Source organism: Papaver somniferum, chromosome 3 (assembly GCF_003573695.1).
Source record: "Papaver somniferum cultivar HN1 chromosome 3, ASM357369v1, whole genome shotgun sequence".
NCBI lineage: Eukaryota > Viridiplantae > Streptophyta > Magnoliopsida > Ranunculales > Papaveraceae > Papaver > Papaver somniferum.
Window position 1 is genome coordinate 77,301,525 of NC_039360.1, and position 21,693 is coordinate 77,323,217.

The 21,693-nt window shown below is 37.0% G+C and overlaps 1 protein-coding gene and 1 pseudogene across 2 annotated transcripts; one reads left to right on the plus strand and one right to left on the minus strand.

Moving 5' to 3' along the window:
- Window positions 1-317: 317 nt before the first annotated feature.
- Window positions 318-417, minus strand: LOC113362344 (annotated as a pseudogene).
- A 14,117-nt stretch (window positions 418-14,534) lies between these two features.
- LOC113356566 (cystathionine beta-lyase, chloroplastic-like) lies at window positions 14,535-19,165 on the plus strand. Of its 2 annotated transcripts, none has more exons than XM_026599736.1 (14): window positions 14,535-14,701; window positions 14,973-15,209; window positions 15,309-15,465; window positions 15,548-15,663; window positions 15,813-15,883; window positions 16,012-16,103; window positions 16,198-16,285; window positions 16,391-16,502; window positions 17,347-17,443; window positions 17,514-17,595; window positions 18,016-18,133; window positions 18,219-18,326; window positions 18,608-18,710; window positions 18,849-19,165. In XM_026599736.1, the coding sequence occupies exons 2-14, from the start codon at window positions 15,150-15,152 to the stop codon at window positions 19,022-19,024; spliced, it is 1,380 nt and encodes a 459-aa protein (XP_026455521.1). In that variant the 5' UTR covers window positions 14,535-14,701; window positions 14,973-15,149; the 3' UTR covers window positions 19,025-19,165. The 2 variants fall into 2 exon arrangements, with proteins under 2 accessions (XP_026455521.1, XP_026455522.1); XM_026599737.1 differs by having other exon boundaries at window positions 14,979-15,209.
- The last annotated feature ends 2,528 nt before the right edge of the window (window positions 19,166-21,693 follow it).

Consider the following 21,693-nt stretch of genomic DNA (forward strand, 5'->3'; position numbering starts at 1 on the left):
AAACTTTGAAAGCCTTGTTGAAACTGAAGCAAATTATGAACTTAAGCCTGGAACCTTACAGTTGCTCCCAATCTTTTTAGGAAAAGAAAATGAAAACCCCTATTTCCATGTTAGGGACTTTGAGGAAATTTGTAGTACCCTGAAAATTAGAAACCTTGATGATGATGCTTTAAAACTTAGGTTATTCCCATTTTCCTTAAAAGATAAAGCCAAGTCGTGGCTGTATAGTTTGGATTCCGAATCAATTGAAACCTATGAACAACTTACATCTGCCTTTTTGAACAAGTTTTTCCCCAGGCACAAAACCTCGTCTATTAGGACGCAAATCTGCACGTTTACACAACAGGAGGGAGAATCTTTGTATAAGTATTTGGAAAGGTTCAATGATTTATTAGCCCAATGTCCTCATCATGGTTTAGAAAAGGTTAGGTTAGTTCAGATCATTTATGAGGGTTTAGATTATCCCACCACAACTACAGTAGAGTCCATGTGTACAGGCGGGTTTGAAAACCAAACAGTTGATGATGCGATGACATATTTGCATGAAATCGCTGAAAAGACCCAACAATGGGAAAGCAATAGGGTACCCCAGAAAACAATTCTTCTAGGCAGAGGAAACGTTAATAGGGTAGAAGGAAGCTTTGAATCAGATGCCAAAATTGCTGCTATAGCGAAAAGGTTAGAAGCTTTAGAAGTGGGTCACACTAGTGGTAGATTGGAGCCTTTTTGGGAAGGCCAGAATAATGAAGAGCAAGCCAATGCTCTCTATAATAACACTAGGTATGATAACCGTCAGAAGTTTGACCCATATTCAGAAACCTATAATCCTGGTTGGAGAAACCATCCGAACCTTTCATGGTCTAAGGGCCAGAGTCAAGGTCAGTTTAGTAATTCTAATGCTCCCCCAGGTTTTGGTTACACTAAGAATTCATCAGGCCCAGAAAACAAAACGACTAGCTTAGAGGAATCTATTAAGATGTTAGCAAAAACTCAGGATATGTTAGCACAGACCAAATTAGTTTTCAACAGGAAACCAAGCAGAACTTTCAAACTAATGCTCAGAGCCTTGCTAAGCTAGAACTTCAAGTCGGCCAAATAGCTAAGACCTTAAGTGAGAGAGATAACGGAAGGCTCCCTAGTCAGACTACCCCCAACCCTAGAGGAGTTCATGAAGTAGGTGCAAAACCATCGAATCAATTGAATGCTATTAGAACCCTTAGGAGTGGTAGAGTAGACAATCAGGTAACCATGCCCGATAGTGAACATACTGTAGTTCACCCCTCAGGATCTCATCCCTCAGGACCACTAACTGAGGGGACTGATAAAATTTCCGATGATGCCAATTCGGTTCCTGAGAGGTCTGATTCTGTGCCTAGAGCCCCATTTCCCCAGCTATTAGCATCAACAAAGAAGGAATCGAACTTTAATGACATATTGGAGGTTTTTAAGCAAGTTACCATAAACCTTCCTTTATTAGATGCAATTAGGCAAATTCCTGCTTATGCCAAGTTCCTTAAGGATATGTGTACGCGAAAGCGAAAACTTAGCGTCCATAAGAAAGCCTTTTTAGCTAGTCATGTAAGTTCAATCATTCAGAACACTACCACTCCAAAGTACAAAGACCCAGGTTCCCCAACCATTGCTTGTACAATAGGTAAACACCGGGTAGAAAAAGCTTTACTTGACTTAGGAGCCAGTGTGAACTTACTGCCGTACCATGTGTACTTACAGCTAGGACTTGGTGAAATGAAACCTACTCAGATAACACTGCAGTTAGCTGATAGGTCTGTCAAAATTCCTCGAGGTGTTATCGAGGATGTTCTTATTGAGGTCGACAAGTTTATTTATCCAGTGGATTTCGTGGTCCTAGATACCCAACCTGTCCCTGACCCAGAGAACCAGATACCTGTGATTTTAGGTCGCCCATTCTTAGCTACGTCTAATGCGATCATAAACTGTCGAAATGTGTGTGATGAATTTATCCTTTGGTAATATGACTATCGAAATGAACATTTTTAATGTCAGTAAGCTACCTTATGAGCTAGATGACACATGTGTTAAAGAGGTGAATATGATAGAATCCTTAGTTCAGGAGTCATTACCAAACATCTTGTCTGAAGACCCATTAGAGAGTTGTCTATCCCGTTTTGGTTTAGATTTTGACGATGATAGTACCATTGAACAAGTGAATGCTCTATTAGATTCTACCCCTGTGTTAGACACTGATAGATGGAAAGCTAGGTTCGAACCATTACCAGCTTCTGAGACTACCTCAGTTCCTTCCTTAGAAGAGCCCCCTAAGTTGGACCTCAAACCACTACCAGATAACCTGAAGTATGTGTTCTTAGGCCCATCTGAGACTTTACCTGTGATTATTGCTGCCGACTTGGATAGTGATCAGGAAAGTAGGCTAGTAAAAGTACTTCAAGATAATAAGGAAGCTTTAGGGTGGTCTATAGCAGACATTAAGGGTATTAGTCCTACCGTTTGTATGCATCAGATTCATTTAGAGGAAGACTCCAAACCGTCTAGGGAGATGCAACGTCGACTGAACCCTAACATGAAAGAAGTAGTTCGAAAAGAGGTGCTTAAGTTGTTAGATGCGGGTATTATCTACCCAATTTCAGACAGTAAGTGGGTCAGCCCCGTTCAGGTTGTTCCCAAGAAATCAGGTATCACTGTAGTCCAGAATGAGGATAATGAGTTAATCCCAACCCGAGTGACCACGGGATGGCGTGTCTGTATCGACTATAGGAAATTGAACAAGGTCACAAGGAAGGATCACTTTCCCCTTCCTTTTATCGACCAAATGCTAGAGATTAGCTGGATATAGTTTCTATTGCTTTTTAGATGGCTTTTCCGGATATAATCAGATCGTTATTGCCCAGAAGACCAAGAGCAAAACCACTTTTACCTGTCCCTTTGGTACATTCGCGTATAGACGCATGCCTTTCGGGCTGTGTAATGCCCCTGCGACTTTTCAGCGTTGTATGATGAGCATATTTTCTGATATGGTAGAACGGTTTTTAGAGGTCTTTATGGATGATTTTTCAGTGTTTGGTTCATCTTTTGATGAGTGCTTGCATCATTTGACATTAGTGTTGACTAGGTGTAAGGAAAAGAATTTAGTGCTTAATTGGGAAAAATGCCATTTCATGGTTAAATCAGGAATTTTTAGGGCACATCATTTCTTCAAAGGGTATAGAGGTAGACAAAGCCAAAGTTGACCTTATTAAGACTTTACAGGTCCCAAAAACCGTAAAAGACATTAGGTCATTCCTAGGGCATGCAGGTTTTTACCGTCGATTCATTAAGGATTTTAGCTTGATTTCTAGACCTCTTTGCAGTTTGCTTGCAAAAGATGTTAAGTTTGTCTTTGATGATGCTTGTTTAGAGGCTTTTGAGAAGCTTAAAAATTTACTCACTACCGCTCCCATAGTCCAGGCACCCAACTGGAACCTACCCTTTGAGATTATGTGTGATGCTTCAGATTATGCTATAGGCGTTGTGTTAGGTCAACGAGTAGACAAATTACTTCATGTGATTTACTATGCTAGCAAAACTCTGAATGATGCCCAATTGAACTATACAACTACCGAGAAGGAACTGCTAGCCATCGTGTTTGCCTTGGATAAGTTTAGATCCTACCTATTAGGTTCTAAGATCGTAATCTATACCGATCATGCTGCTTTGAAATACCTTTTGTCTAAGAAGGACACCAAACCTAGATTGATTAGGTGGATCCTATTGTTACAAGAATTTTCTCCAGACATTAGAGACAAAAAGGGTGCTGAAAATGTAGTAGCAGACCACTTATCCAGGTTAGTTGTTAGTTCCCCTAGTGATGCCCTTCCTATAAGGGATAGCTTTCCTGACGAACAATTGTTCTCTGTTTCCCAATCACCTTGGTATGCAAATATAGTGAATTATCTTGTTACTGGCGTACCCCTCAACATTGGGGTAAACAAGATCGTTCTAGGTTTTTAGCCGAGGTTAAGCATTTCTTTTGGGACGATCCTTATTTGTTTAAGTATTGTCCCGACCAGATTATTAGGAGATGTGTACCTGAGAGTGACCAGTCCAGTATTCTCTCCTTTTGTCATGAACATGCTTGTGGGGGTCATTTTAGTGCTAAGAAGACTGCTGCTAAGATATTGCAGTGTGGATTTTACTGGCCTTCACTGTTTAAAGACTCCCATAGTCACTGTGTTTCTTGTGATCGTTGCCAGAGGTTAGGAACCATTTCCCGTAGAAATATGATGCCTTTGAACCCTATTTTAGTGATTGAGGTCTTTGATGTGTGGGGCATTGATTTTATGGGTCCATTTCCTAATTCTTTAGGTTATCTTTACATACTTGTCGTTGTAGACTATGTGTCTAAGTGGGTTGAGGCGGTTCCGTGTAAAACAAATGACCATAGGGTCGTAATTAAGTTTTTGAAAGAGAATATACTTACACGTTTTGGTACACCGCGAGCTATAATTAGTGATGGGGGTTCACACTTTTGTAATAGACCGTTTGCTCTATTAATGAAACAATATGGTATTACCCACAAAGTAGCTACCCCGTATCACCCACAGACTAGTGGTCAGGTAGAGGTTTCCAATAGGGAAATTAAGCGTATTTTAGAGAAAACAGTTAATCCTAATAGGAAAGATTGGTCGTCGAGGCTTACTGATGCCTTATGGGCTTACCGTACCGCGTTTAAGACACCCATTGGAATGTCACCCTACCGTTTAGTATTTGGCAAGGCATGTCACTTGCCTGTTGAGTTAGAGCATAGAGCCTATTGGGCTATTAAGCAGTTAAACTTTTCACTTGACAAGGCAGGAGCTCACAGAAAGCTCCAGCTCAATGAATTGGACGAGATTCGTAGAGATGCATACGATAGTGCTAAGGAGTATAAGAACAAAATGAAACTTGTGCATGATAAGAATATTTTACGGAAGTCATTTTCTCCAGGTCAAAAAGTTCTTCTGTATGACACTCGTTTGCATCTATTCCCCGGGAAACTGCGCTCTCGGTGGACCGGTCCTTTTGTGGTCCGTACTGTTTTTCCTCATGGCGCTATTGAGATTGAGACATCAGATGGTACTAGTTCTTCAAAGGTTAACGGTCAGAGATTGAAGCCCTTTTTAGAGCCTTTTCCTACAGGTGATGTTGAGGAGGTCCCTCTGGAGGACCCTGTTTACCCTTGATTGACCATCGAGGCGATTTGTATGTTGTATAATATTTTTGTCAGTTTTTGGTTTCACTTCACCCAGGTACTATCTTTCCGAACTCTCTCTTTACTATTTCCTCATGTTACTTATATTTTTGGTACTGTTCTTTCATTCGAAACATTAAGGACAATGTTAGATTTAAGTTTGGGGGTGGGGTATAAACTTTTTGTTTTAAATAAACTCCAGAGCCTAGAAATTTATGCATATTAAGGATAGCACTAACCAACCTAAGTGGATGGAAGCATTTTGGTTTTAGGAGTTGAGGAACCAATCTGATTAGATGGAAACATCTAGAAGAGTCTATTCATAAAAGCACAGAGCTCAGGTGTTATAAATAACATGATAGTTTCACCATATCTCGTTGAGTCCTTTTCACTTCTATTTTTATTTTATTTTGTTTTTAAACTATGTTACTCTAAGTGATTAGGTGGAGCTCACGATTCAAGTTGTTACCAATGCTAGGGTGAATTAGAGTGATTGAGATACCATGAAAGAAAAGAAAAAAAAAAGATGAAAAAAAATAAAAAAAATTGAGACCAGACCATTTGACCAAAAGGAATAAATTCAATAAAGTCGACCACTGGTACCCTTGTATATGCAAGCTGTGTTGACCTAGAGTTAGGATTATCAATCACTGGTTCCCTTGTATATGCCAGTTGTGTTGATATTAATCAGACTAGTATCTCAATCCAGTAGGATAGGTTCATTTTGGTGGAGGCCTTCAGACAGATATGGGAAACGCCGTTCACTTAGTAAACATCAAAACCATCTACGTTTTTCTATATCTATCTCTTAATCTATCCATGTGATTGGTTTGACTCCGAATATTGATGTCCATAGTGCAACTATCTGAGGAGAGATCTGTCACTTTATATGAATTTTAGTATGCTTGAGTGCAAACTCGTGTACAACAATTGGAATTTCGCATCAGGGTATTTCTTCCTGTAGTCAATAAGTATGCCAACCAAGGAGATTCTTTAGTGCTTTTCAAGGTTCTGCGTAGATAGCTAGGGTCTGGAGTATAAAGGTTTTGTGGGTATACCTCTGGTAAGCCCTCCCGAGACTATAACTCGGCCACTAGGGCCACCTAGGGGTTTAAAGGCTTATTGCATACGCTAAATGCAATCGACGATGCCTGCGTCAGTGAGTTAGGATTTTATTTTTCAATTTAATATTTGCTCGAGGAATAGCAAATAATAGGTTTGGGGGTATTTGATAGACACATTTTTGTGTCTAATTTGTCTCGATTCTATATATTGATAGTGCTCATTTTTGTACTTATTATGGTGTTTTATGTGTGTGTAGGTATTTTTGTCCAATAAACATTTTTGGAAAAATCGGCTCGAAAAGTTGTCGAAAAGCGCACCCGGGGGACACTTGCTATTAAGACTCTCACTATGGATAAGGGGTACCCGAATTACTAAAGGGCACCCTCAAGACACCTGGTATCGGCACCTCTACTCTGGATAGGGGGCAACCTTTCTCTTCTCTAGATTTTTGGCGGGAAAAACTGAATTCAAATTCAGTTTTGCAGCGGAACATTCTGACGAGATTCTGATCGAGTTTTAGGCTGAATTCGTGTTTGTTGTGGATTGGGATTACCCTGTTTTGGTCAAACAGGGAAGGTATGAGCTGTAGAATCGAAAAAACAGGGTCAGAAATCGAGTTTATACAAAACAAAGGCTTGGAGTTTCACGGGACTTGTGAGATTTTATGGATCTGATTTGAAGTGATTCAACTGCATATTCGTGTTGGGATGGACTTCTTAGAGCATAACAGGGGATGTATGTTTATCAAATACGAAGGAATAGGGATGAATTCTTGGATTGAACAAAACAGAGGAGGAGCATTATTATCGGGAATTTTCTTGGTTCTATACATGGGGATTACGTGCGGATAAGGGTAGAAGATCTTCTGTATATTTAATGCCATCATTGGGAGATTCTTGGACGTCAGATTTAATTTGTAAGACGCGAGATTCAGAAAAGGAAATATCCGAGACTTGCTGTGAAGGAAAGAGAGGGATTAAATCGAGTTATTTTTGGGTCTGTTGCCTATATATAGGTTGGTTGCAGGTCATAGAAGGATTACGAACAGTTTGGGGTAGTTTAGAGAACCAGAGGAGACAAAAATCACAAGTTGCAGGAAAGCTGTTCTGCTGATGCTGCTGAAGAACACGAAGAACATCAACCCATGCCCAACTGTCGCAGAACACTGTCGTTGTTCTACAGCACTTCGCTTCTATCGTTACTGTAGCAATCTTATTCCTTTTGTTTCTCTTGTAACAGTCGATCTGCAACACATATAAACATTGCGATTGAACTGTTTTACTCCCTTTGAGCCTCTTCACCTTTGAAAACACTTTTTGAGCAATGGAAAAATATTTTGAACCTGTTTTTGATATGAGGAGCTAAACCCCATTGCTGAGGCGATAGAGGAAGCTATTTTTCCAATAAATAGTGGTATTTTCTATTTATCTTATTTATTACAATTATTTATATTATTATTTTCCTTGTTTGAGAATTGTTTTAAAAAATTTTATTCAACAATTGTGATTTCCATTGATGGTATATGCTTGGACTTAGGTTTTTGATATCCCATGCTTTTGATTTACACTTGTTATTTTAAAAATCTACTTGTTGCAACATCTTAGAATCAAATTAAACGAAAAATTGAATAAATATAAATATTGGATTTAAATCACTTTGAACTTGGAAAATAGTGGAATCTTAGCCTCAGTGTTCTTTTAATATTGATAACAACATCATCTTTGTTTGAGTTTTCTATTTTTGTTTTAGAATTTAAGTCTATATTTTATCCTTCGCAAGTCTGAGAATCAAACCACTTTTATCACTATCTACAATCACATCAGTGGAGAAGGAGAACGGTGATGTTTTCTAATTTCTTTTGGAAATGTTGGAGAAAAAGGAAGATCGAACATTTCTAGTAATTTACGGACGAGGAGGATATTTCTGTCAGTTTCACATATAAATATCTCCGGTCTATTTGACCCATGTGAAAAGTTTGCTCGTCCATATGAACCGGAAAAAGTACTTTTCTGGGCAAATGACTCATTTTTTGAATTAACAATAACTAGTTGTTACGCCCGTGCGTTGCACGGACCTAAATGTTTTGTAGAGAAAAGTATGTATTGGTGCCCGTGGCTTTTTTGGAATTCAAAATTTGAGAAAATAGGTCTATGGTTTAGGATTAGAATTTTTTTTACCCGTAAAAGAAAGGTTTATTTTTACCCGTGAAATATTTTTTTCACTCAAATATTTTTTTCTTTTACACGTGAAGCATTTTTCTTTAACTCAAGATATATGATATATTTGACTTGAAGGTTTTTTTTTTAATTCAAGATATATTTTATTTTTGCCCATGAAGAACTTCCTTTTTTATTTTATTTTTTTTAATCCGTAAAAGAAAGATATATTTTTTTTACCCGTGAACTATTCTTTTATATTCATGATACTTTTTCTTTTACCCGTGAAGTATTTTTTTTTTTTTACCCAAGAGATTTTTTTTTTGCCCATGAAAAACTTCCTATTTTTTCCCCTAAATATAAGCCCTACTAAGATAATAAGTTAATATAATTTTTAATCGTGAAGTAAGATTTTTTCTACACTTTTATATTATTTTTAAGATCTTTAGATTTCTACATATTATTTTTAGATTCTTTTAACCCACAAAATGAAGATAATATGTTTTTATTTATTTTTAACCGTGAGGTAAGATTTATTAGTTAAGGTATTAATAAAAGCAATCTTATTTCCTATTGGTCTAAATTCTCTCAAAAGATTTTTTTTATTGGTATTAATCTTCTATGGTGGGACCAGAAGTTCTAGAATTCGAGCTTGATTCAGCTTTTAACCACAACAAAGATTTTTTACCTGAAACCGTATATTGATCTTACAAAAGCAAACATAATCTCAGGTTTACAGAAATTATTATTGTGTTGTGTACACGATCTCATTGCTAGCTGAATTTCGTGGTAGCATTACTGAGGATTTGTTCATAATCCAATCATCAATATTCGCAATTGAAAGAAAAGAATGATACAATATATCTTAACTGTTGGCCACACTCTCAGTGATCTTCTTTATTGTGAACTCATATTTGGATGTATTTGTGTTAGAGCATAGCTCGGTTGAACCCACCAAGCGTTAGTATGTTAAGTTTGGTTGTCATATTTTAGTATTAAAACTCATCTAGAGTCGCTTGATTAATTACTAGAGTCATCTTCTTTTAGGTTAGAATAGAAAGTATATGAATGTTGTGACTTACAAGTATTACTCTGAAGACCTGAAGAATGTGAAGAAATAACGACTGCAACGAAGACATCATCCTTCAACTTGAGGTTAGTAATACTGACTTGACTTATTTCCATTCCTAACGTATCTTTCAAGTCGCTTTATGTTGAAAACATAACATGCGAAGCTATATTTATAACACTCTAGTGATTAGACTTGGTCATAGTTTTATATTGAATTACGAAGTATAATGCTTATCTTTTGAACTTCGTAAATACGATATCAACATAATCATGTATTTTAGTTACTTGATTATATGTGGAATATAGGTGTGATTTTATCCTGAAAAATATGTAGTGTTACATTTCTTTAAGGAAGTAGATGTATGAACTTGTTTCATAATCGAAAGGGAAATCACTAAGTGCGTTCGTCCGGTTTTCATTGAAGATTATTTGGATGATCAATGCAAGATGACAAGTTAGAACCAATCTTAACTTATGTTGAGAATCAAGGTAGAACCGGTCATAGCCTATACTGTGTCACAAGGTATAACCGATCCTAACTGGTATTAGGAGACAAGGTATAACCGGTCATAACCTATATCTAGTGACATGGTACAACCTATCCTACCTTGTATTGGGAAGCAGGGTATAACAGGTCATAAACTATATTAGGATTCATGGTATAACCGGTCCTCACTTAGTTTGGGAGTCATGGTAGAACCGGTCCTAAGAGCAAAACCGAGATTCCAATTTTCACATATTTCTTTATGTTGTGTGTGAGTTTGGAATTAGGGTTTGCTAAGATAGGAAACTTCTAGATGTCGACATTATTTGAACACGTGTTTAACTCTTATCATTAATTGTTCAAAGATATTCCTTGATGCTCAAGGTGATCCCAAACCGAAATATTGAAAAGCATTTAATTATGATTTTCGATTTTATATGTTTTAATTACCAGCAATTAAAGCATATACTCTAGAAAAGGATTATTATTTAATGTGCTAAACTAATAGTAGGAATTTTCTATGAGAGATTTCGGAAATATTGTTTGACATTAATTGGAAATAGGAAAACCGAAATTAGTACTTATTGCATATCTTGAGAATCTTTCGGTTTTGGAATTTCCTTGTTGTCCAAACAACCTTGGTATTAAATATATGAGTTTGTATTTCTTGCAAACTATCCTAGGAGCTAGGCAAACTTCATTCGTGTTGTTTCTGGTGGAGCCGTCTATCCGGTGAGGGAAGTACCCTAATTAGGTGATATCTCTTACGACCGCTCGTTTAAAAGACTTCTGTGGGATAAAGAAGCTCTACGAGTACCGTTGGTGGGATATATACTATATAATTGCATTGTTATTTTAGTTTTAAATTATTGATTTGATTGACTAACGGTGGTTGAAACTTTGGTTGCATCTAGTTTGATTATTCTTGAGAGCCTTCTCTTCTGACATAAGGGTCACTAGAACTAGATCAAAATATCGACGAGATCTTTAGAACTGTTGTTATATTTTAAGACATCTTGTGACAATCCATTGTTAACAGACTCTGTTCTGTGCGTGATTGATTACAAGAGGATTCAAGTTTTTGTGTGCAGGTACTTTAAAGGTTAATCGAATAGTTGAGGACGAAGATGAATTTTCTAATTAGTTTTCGTATCTTGTGAATTTTTTGTACGCATATTGATCGGCTGGGATCCGACTTAGATCCGGTTTATCTTTTGATAGATTTGATCAGAAGGTTGTATAGATCGACAACTATCAGTTGGTGGTATTCTTCAGTATCCGAATCTGATAGTTGTGAATCTGAACCTAAGTTACTGATTTGGATTGATCTTACCCCACAAAGGAGTTTATTAGATTAAACGGAAGAGCCTTTGTCGACTACTCAACATATCGTTTATTCTAAAGATAATTGAAGTGGTTACCAAAAAGATTTATTCCTTTACTGTTTGGAATACGATCGAAAGGAGTTAGGTACTACATAAGACTTTACTGGGTAAAGCAACTTGAGATAGTGGTTTCTGTCTTGAGATTCACGTGCGTGACCAAAAGTTCGAAGACGCAGGAATACTGAGGAAACTAAGTAACTATGGGTAGTTTACTTGGTCTCAACTATACGAAGTTGGCTTATGTTCTTTGTATAACGACTTAATTCTGAGAGTATTCAACTCTGGACTAGGTCCAGGGGTTTTTCTGCATTTGCGGTTTCATCATTAACAAAATCTTATGTGCGTTATTTACATTTACTTCCGCATTATAATTGTCTTATTATAATAAAGTAAATTACACTTGTACGTTAATGCTAATCACTTGATATTGATCCTATAGTAAATCGGTTTCAGATGATAACTATTATCAAGTGCATACCTAGTTGTTGTATTGTCTCGATTTTTTCCATAGACGATCACACTTGGTATTGGACTTATAGGTTGAAAGAAAAAGATTGTGATGCATTTGGGTACCCTCGTCTTTTCGATTTGCTTCTTTTCTTTTTCGATCGATAAAATGTAATTGCTTTTCTAAAATATTTTTTTTGGTAATTATATTTGTACCTTTCTTCATCAAAATCATCATGAAATATCTAATTCAGAAACCTCGATTTTGCTTCCAGTATTTCAAAAGTTTTTTATCTCAAACTATGCGGCCACTTGCTTATGAATCAACAAAATCAAATCATATGGGCCAATTTTTTTAGGTTCCGTTCACTGGATTAGTAGGGTAAAGTAGATGTAGATGGGCAGAGCACAGAAAGGAGAAAAATACTAGGAATACTTAATAGTTGGGAAGGAAAAAAGGTAAAAGTTTAGGATTAATTTTCGATAGGTAGCTAGAGAACAACAATCTAGCTTTCTTTTCTCTTTGAGAATAAGAGAGGATAACGCTTTCAATTTTCGACTTAATAACGAAAGCCCATGCATAATAAATCAAACAACGGGGTTCGTCGTGGACTTATCTGCTACAAGTACTGGAATTATCTGCAGTAAGTCAGCGAACGATACTTCACACTTTCGTTGACGAATGAAAAAAGATCAACATGAATTTGTGGATGAGAAAAAAGAGTCGACATCAAAATTAGACTCAAAAAACTGAAATCTAAATCGGTCGTCAAGTGGAATTGTTTGCAGTTTCCAAGTGTTCCTGATAAACAATTAAACAGTCAAACACTTGTAAACTGCTACAAGCAGTGGCGGAATTAGACATTGGCTATAGGGTGGGCTTGACTCTTGAGCCTTTTTTAGGCCTGGCCTAAGCGTAAAATTCACATATCTATTATAGCCCAACCAAAAAAGAGCTATAGAAAAATGTTTTTTTCGCTAGTCATAAGGTAGTTCTGCCCCGCTACAAGGACCATATTTTACTGACTAGGAGAACAAACCTGTTGACCAGAGTCACAGGAGGTTCGTGATAGTGAATCAGAGTTATTCATATTTATTTGGTGTGGTCCGATGGAATAGTCTGATTTTGTGCACATTCCTAAATGAGAATGCACGTAATATTTCAATCTTCACCGTTGATTTAATTTAAAGAGCGATATAATAAGGGTTAAGATTCATGGAGGATAGTAGAGTGATGTCAATTAATTTAGAGGAGTGTGCACATAACTGAACTCGGTCCGATGGGTGGTAAGCATCTTATTTTAGGGTGTAATTAATTTTTAAAACCCGGTTCATAAAAATAGACCTTGAAACTTGAATTCGAAAAATAAATTATAAAAAAGAGAAGGATAAAATATGGACTTAGAGCACTGTAAGTGACTTCTCTGTCACTATCTCTATTACATAGTTTTATTTTCTTGAAAAATTGCTATACAAAGTTCTCTCATTTCATGGTTATCTCAACGGCTGCAACAATTTATTTTGGTGCTCCTGGTAATGTAATTTGTGTTATAGATTAGCTCCACTTCTCAGTGTTATGGGTCCTTGGGGATATGTTTTGCAATAAACTATAAGACATGAAAACCTTCTTTCTGCAAGCAAGAGACAGGCCTGTGACCTGTGTTGGTTCCACCAGTGGTTACTCTCGTAGTTCATTAAAATCAACTTTATACTTTAACAAATGAAAACACATAATCCTTCCCATAATAAAATAAAAATATCTGATAAGTACTGATTTACAAGAGGGAAAATAAATCAAATTTACTTGTACTGGAATGATGAAAAGAGTTGCAAATGAAGACTGAATGTCCCAACAGAATCACATCTTGTTGTATCACTATCAAGGGAAAACATGGTGCAATAATACAAATCAAAACCATCAGTTTGATCTGATCCAACGGCTCAAAGACCCTGTTAGATACTGTCAAATATGACCCTGTCAATGGATCCGTCCTCTTGATAAAATCAAATATCAAAAGGAGGAGGAGGAGCATGGTCGCGGTGGAACATATTTGAATCTGGTGAACGGATTGAATACTTTTTTTCTGATACTCGACCCAGCAACTTCCTTGAGATATTAGTATACATCTTATCATCTTCTATTTGAGCTGCAAAAGTAAAAAATGAACATGAATAATCGATAGCATCTTAACGTATTAAACTATAATTTTGGTGAAGTGATTAATGTTAGAATACCTGAATCGACGGTGGTTACGAGTTTGAAAATAATGAGGAGACTGAGGATGAAGAAGACGGTTGGTTGAGCTTTTGTTCTGGTCAAGGACTCCATTGCTTTAGCAGATGATGAATTATTGAGATTTTTGGAGGAGATAACGCTTTCATTTTTGAATTAACAAGGAAAGCGCATACATGATAAGGCAAACAAAGGGGATCATTTTGGAATTGTCCGCTACAAGCGAGTTGTCTGCTATAAGTCAGCGCTTCGGATACTGCAACGGGTGCTTTCATGTAGGGGCTTCATGGACTTATTGGTCGTAAGTCGTAACACTTTATGCCATACTGATTGGTTCGGGTTGGAACTTGGACTTATGCTCTCAAGCTCGGCTCGCAAAGAGAGACTGGGGTACAACTCACCAGTGTCACCACTACAGAAGACGGTAGGTCCAAATCGGTGTAACTCTTAGCTGTCTGGAAACAAATTAGTTAAAATTAAAAAATAGACAGGGGTCTAGGGTTTTCAGAAATAATACTATACTACTCCCAAATTTAGTAGGTGGTAGTGAATCGAAAACCTTCCACATTTGGGGGTAGAAGATCATAAAGGAAGGAAGCTCGGGTCTTCTTCGCTTTGAAACTTGCACAATCGTATCATTCATATCCACAGCAGGTACATCTCTCCTTCTTTCTCTCTTTATTGTCTTCTTCTGTTGATGCTAATTTGTATCTTGCTATGCTGAGGTAACTAAAAACCATAATTTACCTCAAGGGTTTTGATTAAAACCCATTAGTGATTGCCAAGTTTACATCTTTATTAACATTTCTCACAAACTTCAGCAATTCATGTTACCATCTTTTCACAAAGCTGTTTCCTTTTTCATTTTGTCTTTCCATGCTCTCAAATTTACAATTTAATGCTTACATTACAAAATCTGATGTAGTTATAGGAACCTGGACTAGTGTCGAACTTTTGGTGCTCTCCAATTAGCCTGCCTAGCTACAATTTATCAAAGAAATTTTGAAGAGCTGAAAAGGGTCTTCTCCAACACTGGTGGAATTGTATTTATGTGACGCTTGAAGAGAAACCATAGATTTCTCTTGCATTTCAACTTCTATCAATGGTTACTTCCACTTTCAATCCTTCGTTCTGCTCTCTTTCTTCTAACCTCAATCACCAGGTAGAACTTTGCTCTCGCTATTTCTTATCATAACACGAGTTGACAAGCTTACTGTCCTCTGTTTCTTATCTTGATTTTTTTCATTTAAATGCCTTTTAGGGCTTGTCACGTGGAGTTCATTTGGGGAGGTTTGCGTTGAGCAGGAAGGTGTCTCCATCAGTTTTACCTAAGAAATTTGAATTGCGTTGCTCTATTGATAGAGATATGGATATTAGACCATCTGTTTTGGTAGATGGTGTCCCCGAAAGCTTAAATGGTTGGTCCAGTTTTAGTTATGCATTTGGGTGTTTGAGGAGTTTATTTATTTGCTCATCATGTTAGTTGTTGGTTGACTGCAGGAATGGACTCGAATAAGGAACCAAGTGTTTCAACAATTTTATTGAACTTTGAGAATCCTTTTGATCCTTATGGTGCCTCCAGTACACCTCTTTATCAAACGGCTACCTTTAAGCAGGTATGGACTCAAACAGACACTCACACTCTGGAAACATAACTGCGTCCAAGGTATTCATGTCTGTGTCTATTCCATCTGGTATAACAATCTCAAATCATATACTTTTGTATTCAACTACTTTTGTCTATTCATGTTACATCGTAATACAGCCTTCTGGAACAGAAAATGGCCTTTATGACTATACTAGAAGTGGAAATCCTACTCGAGATGTACTGGAAAGGTGCGATTAATTATTTCTTTGTCAATTACGAGTCATGGCTATAAATATGTTGAACTTTGAATTGCTGATTTGTTCTTGGCAATTCACAAGCCTACTTATATAACTTTTTTGTGTTTGTACATGATCAGGCTTCTGGCTAAGCTTGATAGGGCAGACCGTGCATTTTGCTTTACAACTGGAATGGCGGCTTTGGCTACTGTGACCCATCTTGTTGAAACTGGTTTTTACCCACACATCCCAATTGTCTAATTCGGTAATAGTTTGCATTTGCCACGTCCAAGTATATAGTGATCGGGGAAATCTTTCAAATACAGGTCAGGAAATCGTTGCCGGAGATGACATATATGGTGGTTCAGATCGGTTGCTTTCACATGTACTTCCAGGAAAAGGAGTAGTTGTGAAGTTAGTTCACTTTCTCTTCTTGTTTTTTTTAGCGAATATAGCGAATTTTATTTTATATTTGATAAAATGTCACGAAGTTTTGAGAATGCTAGTTTCAATGTGCAGGCGTGTTAATATGTCTGATTTGAATGAGGTTGCTTCTTCTATTGGTCCGTTGACAAAGCTAGTGTGGTTGGAGAGTCCAACTAACCCTCGCCTTCAGATCTGTGATATACGTGTAAGAAATTGAAAATTTCTGTTATCAAATAGTGTCATATTAGTTTTATGAAATGTTATGACTAAGAAGAGTAATTTTGCTGATTCTTACAATTTAACTCGCGTGTTTTGATTTATTTTGCAAGGTGTTGTTGTTTTGTTGATGCTTCCTCTTTTGTCTTTTTATTCCTTTAATCAAGCCTGTTTGCTGCTTTAACACCACCATTTGGTAGGCCCAATGCTACTTAACTGCATGGACTTTCTCTCACTCCAGAACCTAACTGAGTCTAGTTTAAACATGTTAAACTCACGATACTTTTAGACATGGCTTTGGGAATGGTTTGAGTAGTCAACAGGTCAAAAAAATGACAAAAGGGACAGAAGCTACAATCCAAAGACAAAGTATCTAGAGGTACGACTTGTGCCTAGGATGTCATGTATAGGCCCCTGGTAAAGGCAAGGATAACCATAATGCTCAACACGTTTACGAAAACTTAACAGAACTCACTAAGTTGCCTAGTTTCCCTTCAGCTTTCACCAAATAAGAGCCAACTTACCAGTTCTTTTCATGAGAATGATTCTGCGTTTCATCGGAGCCAATTTACCAGTTCCACTTATGTAACATGCAAACTTGAATGAGATCGGGAGGTTTAGTTATCTTGCTTAAAGAGGAGGGATATCTTTCACAATGTCTAATTGCATCATTTCCGAGGACAAAGTGGGCATCACATACCTGTTCCAGAGATGTGTTTTTAATTTAATCGATTTCCTGAAAATGTCTTGTTATAATTGAAAAAAGAAGTGAATGTTATTTTTTTTTCTACTCAAAAATAGCTGCCTTTTATATTGTTTATTTTCATTTTCAGAAAATTGCTGAGATTGCTCATGATAATGGTGCTCTAGTGCTGGTGGATAACAGTATAATGTCTCCTGTATTGTCACAACCATTGGAACTTGGAGCAGGTAATTGCATGTATATCCGGCTGTAATATTACAAGTTTAGGCTCCTACTAATTAATTTTCATCGTTGCAGACATTGTAATGCACTCAGCTACCAAATTTATATCTGGGCATGCAGACGTCATGGCAGGAGTCCTTGCTGTCAAGGGAGAAAGGTATGCAGCTTCCGCAATAAGCTTTTGACTGCATGTATCATAATCAAGAAATGAGGTTTTATTGAGTGAATTTTTCGCATCCATATCTTTTGCTTTCTTTGATAGACGACATATAGTATTTAAAAAAAATACATACTTGATCGTCTTTTGTATGTTTTCTTGTCAATCTGGATTACTAGGTACTTAAGTTCTAACTAATTTATTGACTAGACACTGTGTCACTATTGAATAAGTTGTAGATGTCCAAGTAAAATCTCATGATTATAGAACTTACGCGTAAGTGTCTTATCAAAACTATCCTCGCTTATTCTTTGCTGGTTATATTTCTAGTGACTATTATACATTTGTGGCTACGCGCTTTACATATTTCATGGCTAAAGTACTGAACTGCATGTTTACTGTGGTATGCCCATTCACCAGCTTGGCGAAGCAAATAGCCTTCTTACAAAATGCAGAGGGAGCTGCATTAGCTCCGTTTGACTGTTGGATTTGCTTGCGGGGCATTAAAACCATGTCTTTACGTGTTGAGAGGCAGCAGGTGTGTAATTAGTCAGCTGATGTTTGTTTTCAGTTTAAGTTTCTGCCTCGTGTTGTAATTGGAGAGTTTCATCATTTTTTCCCAGGAAAATGCCCAAAAGATAGCTGAATATCTGTTTTCAAATTCTCGAGTGAAAAAAGTTAACTATGCTGGTCTTTCTGGCCATCCTGGAAGCTCTTTGCACTATTCTCAGGTATTGATCATGACTCCTGTAACTTTAATATTTTGCCAATCAAATGTTTAGCTTCTGACGTCGCACAGCGATCTGTAAATCTTTTGCTTTCCCGATTAGTGATAGACACTACCACACTTTTTTTTTTATCTTATATAATGACAGAATTTAGCACGCTGATAAAGATATGTATAATTAAAGCGGGCTTGATGAGATTTGATATCATAAGCTTCACCTAGTGTTTATGTACGTTTTACTATGAAAGTTGAAAAACTCCTGTTTTTCTTGTGCTCCACCATCAGGCAAAGGGAGCCGGTTCTGTGCTGAGCTTTTTGACGGGATCCGTAGCACTCTCAAAACACATTGTGGAAGCAACCAAGTACTTCAACATTACCGTCAGTTTTGGTAATCATCCTTCCTGCTTCAAAATATATAAGTGACAGGAAACAGTAATTACTATTCTTTTGAAGTTAAGCATGACTGATAAACCCAGAAATACTATTGTTGATTTAAAATTTCCTTTTTTCCCACTGTGTTATGCAGGAAGTGTGAAGTCACTTATAAGCATGCCCTGCTTCATGTCCCATGCAAGCATACCCGCTGCAGTTCGTGAATCGAGGGGTTTGACAGAAGATCTTGTGCGTATATCTGTAGGAATTGAGGACGTTAATGATTTGATTGCCGATTTGGATTATGCAATAAGAACAGGACCTGTTTAAGGTGCTTGAGTTGCACATATCTGTTTCTATGTACCACCTCTCTTCATTGTGAAACCTTGTAATAAAACAATTCTTCTTGTGTTATTACCGACTCTCTTTAACTCATATTCGAATACAACAATGAGTATTTGTATCGATTCACCAAGCTAGAATTGTCAGTATAATACAAGTTAAAGAAAATGAAAAGAAAAGATGGACAAGAAGAGAACGTGATTTTCTTCTTGCAAATGAAGACGTACAGACCTACCTATATGATTGCATGATCGGTCAAATGACACGAGTATCTTCATGCCACCAACAGGGAAAATATAATTGTCCCTAGTGATAACTTATCATAATCTAATTTAAAAAAACTAGTAACGGAAACAAGTGTGGGTTATTCTTGGCGGTAAATGGTGGGCCACCCAAAGATTGACGTGTCTTTATAATACTCCCTCTCCATCAACATTGCCTCAGAAAAATCACTAGGGACAAAACTTAAACGCCTGCACCAGGAAAACCGTTTGGGACAAAATCTGGGCGTCTAAAAATCATAATAATGTCGACGTTGATAAGCATGTTGCCTCGTTAAACACCTCGTCTGGAAAACCATATAAGACAAAACCAGACCAACGGAAAAGAGTACAACGGACGTCGCCCAATAATGGTGCTAGACACGCATATGCTGCCTCGTTAAAACCTTGACAAGAAAAACCTTCTGGGACAAAATCTTGGTTAAGGAAAAAAAGTACAGTGCATCCAAGTTCAATGAAAGTTTCTACGAGTTTACTCCCCCTGAAGCATGATTTTCTTAAAGCGGTTGGTGGTGCAAATATTAAACGGTTTTTACAAAACTGTTTTACTATTCCCGGTTTATGGAGGATTGACCGCCAGGTTTTGTACAGGGTGCACAATCGCCATTGTACACTTCGCATTGCACTCCAGTTATAGTTTTCCTCTTTAACTTCAGGCATAACAGTATAAGGCCGTTGAACCAATTTTATTCTTTAGAATTGTAACCTGCAAAACAAAAGTTAAAACAGCAAGATAGTGCACGCATTATATTCGTATATGGTACTTCTGAACCATAGATTATCGCTATGTACGTAGCAGATAATAATGATGTTAATTTTAGTAGCACAATAAATATCACGAGTATCAAAAACTGGATACTCTAGTCTATACAAGCAAATTTTTATGCTAGCATGTCCTCGAACTTCATGCCGAAAAAATATTTTAAAATATGTTAATTTCATCGACATCTCATACTTTAGCTCAAGCGTGGATACTAGCACTATTAAGGGGCTTTTCAAGAAGCCAAAGATGGTATAATTAATTCGTCCAGATTTTAGTTTGTTTTCATTAATAACTTAAAACACACAAAAAGGATTGTTCACAAAGTTCTCCTCTTCGAAGTGGTGATTATGACTAAAATTCAAGCCTGAAGTAATTCACTACCTGAGTTAAAACTAGAATCCTTCAGGGAGTCAAATATAATCACCGAACACCATTCACAACCTATGTTGCACAGACACTGACATAGGACACGGTTACGGGACACGTCAAATCTCAAAAAAACTGGTTACGGGGACACAATATGTGTATTACACACCATTAAAATCAAGTTTTTCACAGATAATGCTCGGATTTGACTAAAAGGAGAATAAATTAGCCTCACATTTAGTTTATTTTGATTTTCCAAATCAAAATTAATCATTTATGGTGTGTTCGAAAGTGTTTAATTAGTATCCGCAAAGTGTCCAATTTCGATTTCTACAGGACACGTGTCCATCGCGTGTCGGAAAATGTCGTGTTCGACACGGTTACAGAATCTTTCTAGGCATGTCCGTGCAACATAGGTCATAACATGATGCAATGTGAGTTCTTGAAGGACTACCACGCTAAAGTGCATTAATATTATGGGAATACAATTCTGGGTTCAGCAGGAAATCTTCTGATCGCATTTAAAGCGATTATATTAATCTCTATGCGCTTCATCTCAAACACCGACCTGTAACATTGGGGCTTCCCCATTTTTTGCGGTGTGAGTTGGATGCGAACTTTTACGCCTTTCGATAGATTCCAAATCTCTAGCTTAGTTTGAAAGGATTGTATTATATGCCTACCAATCACCATGTCAATGTATTCCTCTGCAAAGGGGTACATAACCATAATTGTAAATAAATAGTCGACAATCATAGATCTCGCTCATTTCTTTAGTGCATGCACATTCAAAAAATAATAATAATCACAAACTGGTACCAACACCACTTCAGGGGTTTATTATCTCCCCATCTTAAATAAGAGGCATTAACTTAGAGAATGTGGATCACATTCTGATAGTCTCCACGAGAACTATGCAGAGTCTCTTCAAGAGCACTACATATTATAAAAGTGATCGGATTCTTTTATGAGGCATAAATAAAGAAGTCATTCTCGCTTCAAGCTTTTCTTAACTAATGACTTGGTCACTGCAAGATGTATGATTTAACATGCTGAGACAACCTTACGTGTCTGCATCCTCAAGTAAGTGACTAATAATATTTTCCAAGAGCTGCTGCAGTTATGTGTTTTTATCATGAGAAATCTTAAATACCTAAATTACATCTGATATCTTGGTATGAGAGAAACAAACTGAGATGTTTCAAGCCAATTCTAGTAGCAGCCAAAATTTCTATGATCAGGATAAA

What these genes read in the sequence shown, in the direction of transcription:
- LOC113356566 (XM_026599736.1), top strand. Translation starts at nt 15,150, where the DNA reads ATGGTTACTTCCACTTTCAATCCTTCGTTCTGCTCTCTTTCTTCTAAC. An exon ending in TTCAGATCTGTGATATACGT is followed by an intron (nt 16,503 to 17,346) that starts GTAAGAAATTGA and finishes TTTCATTTTCAG; the next exon opens with AAAATTGCTGAGATTGCTCA. An exon ending in GCTCTTTGCACTATTCTCAG is followed by an intron (nt 18,327 to 18,607) that starts GTATTGATCATG and finishes CTCCACCATCAG; the next exon opens with GCAAAGGGAGCCGGTTCTGT.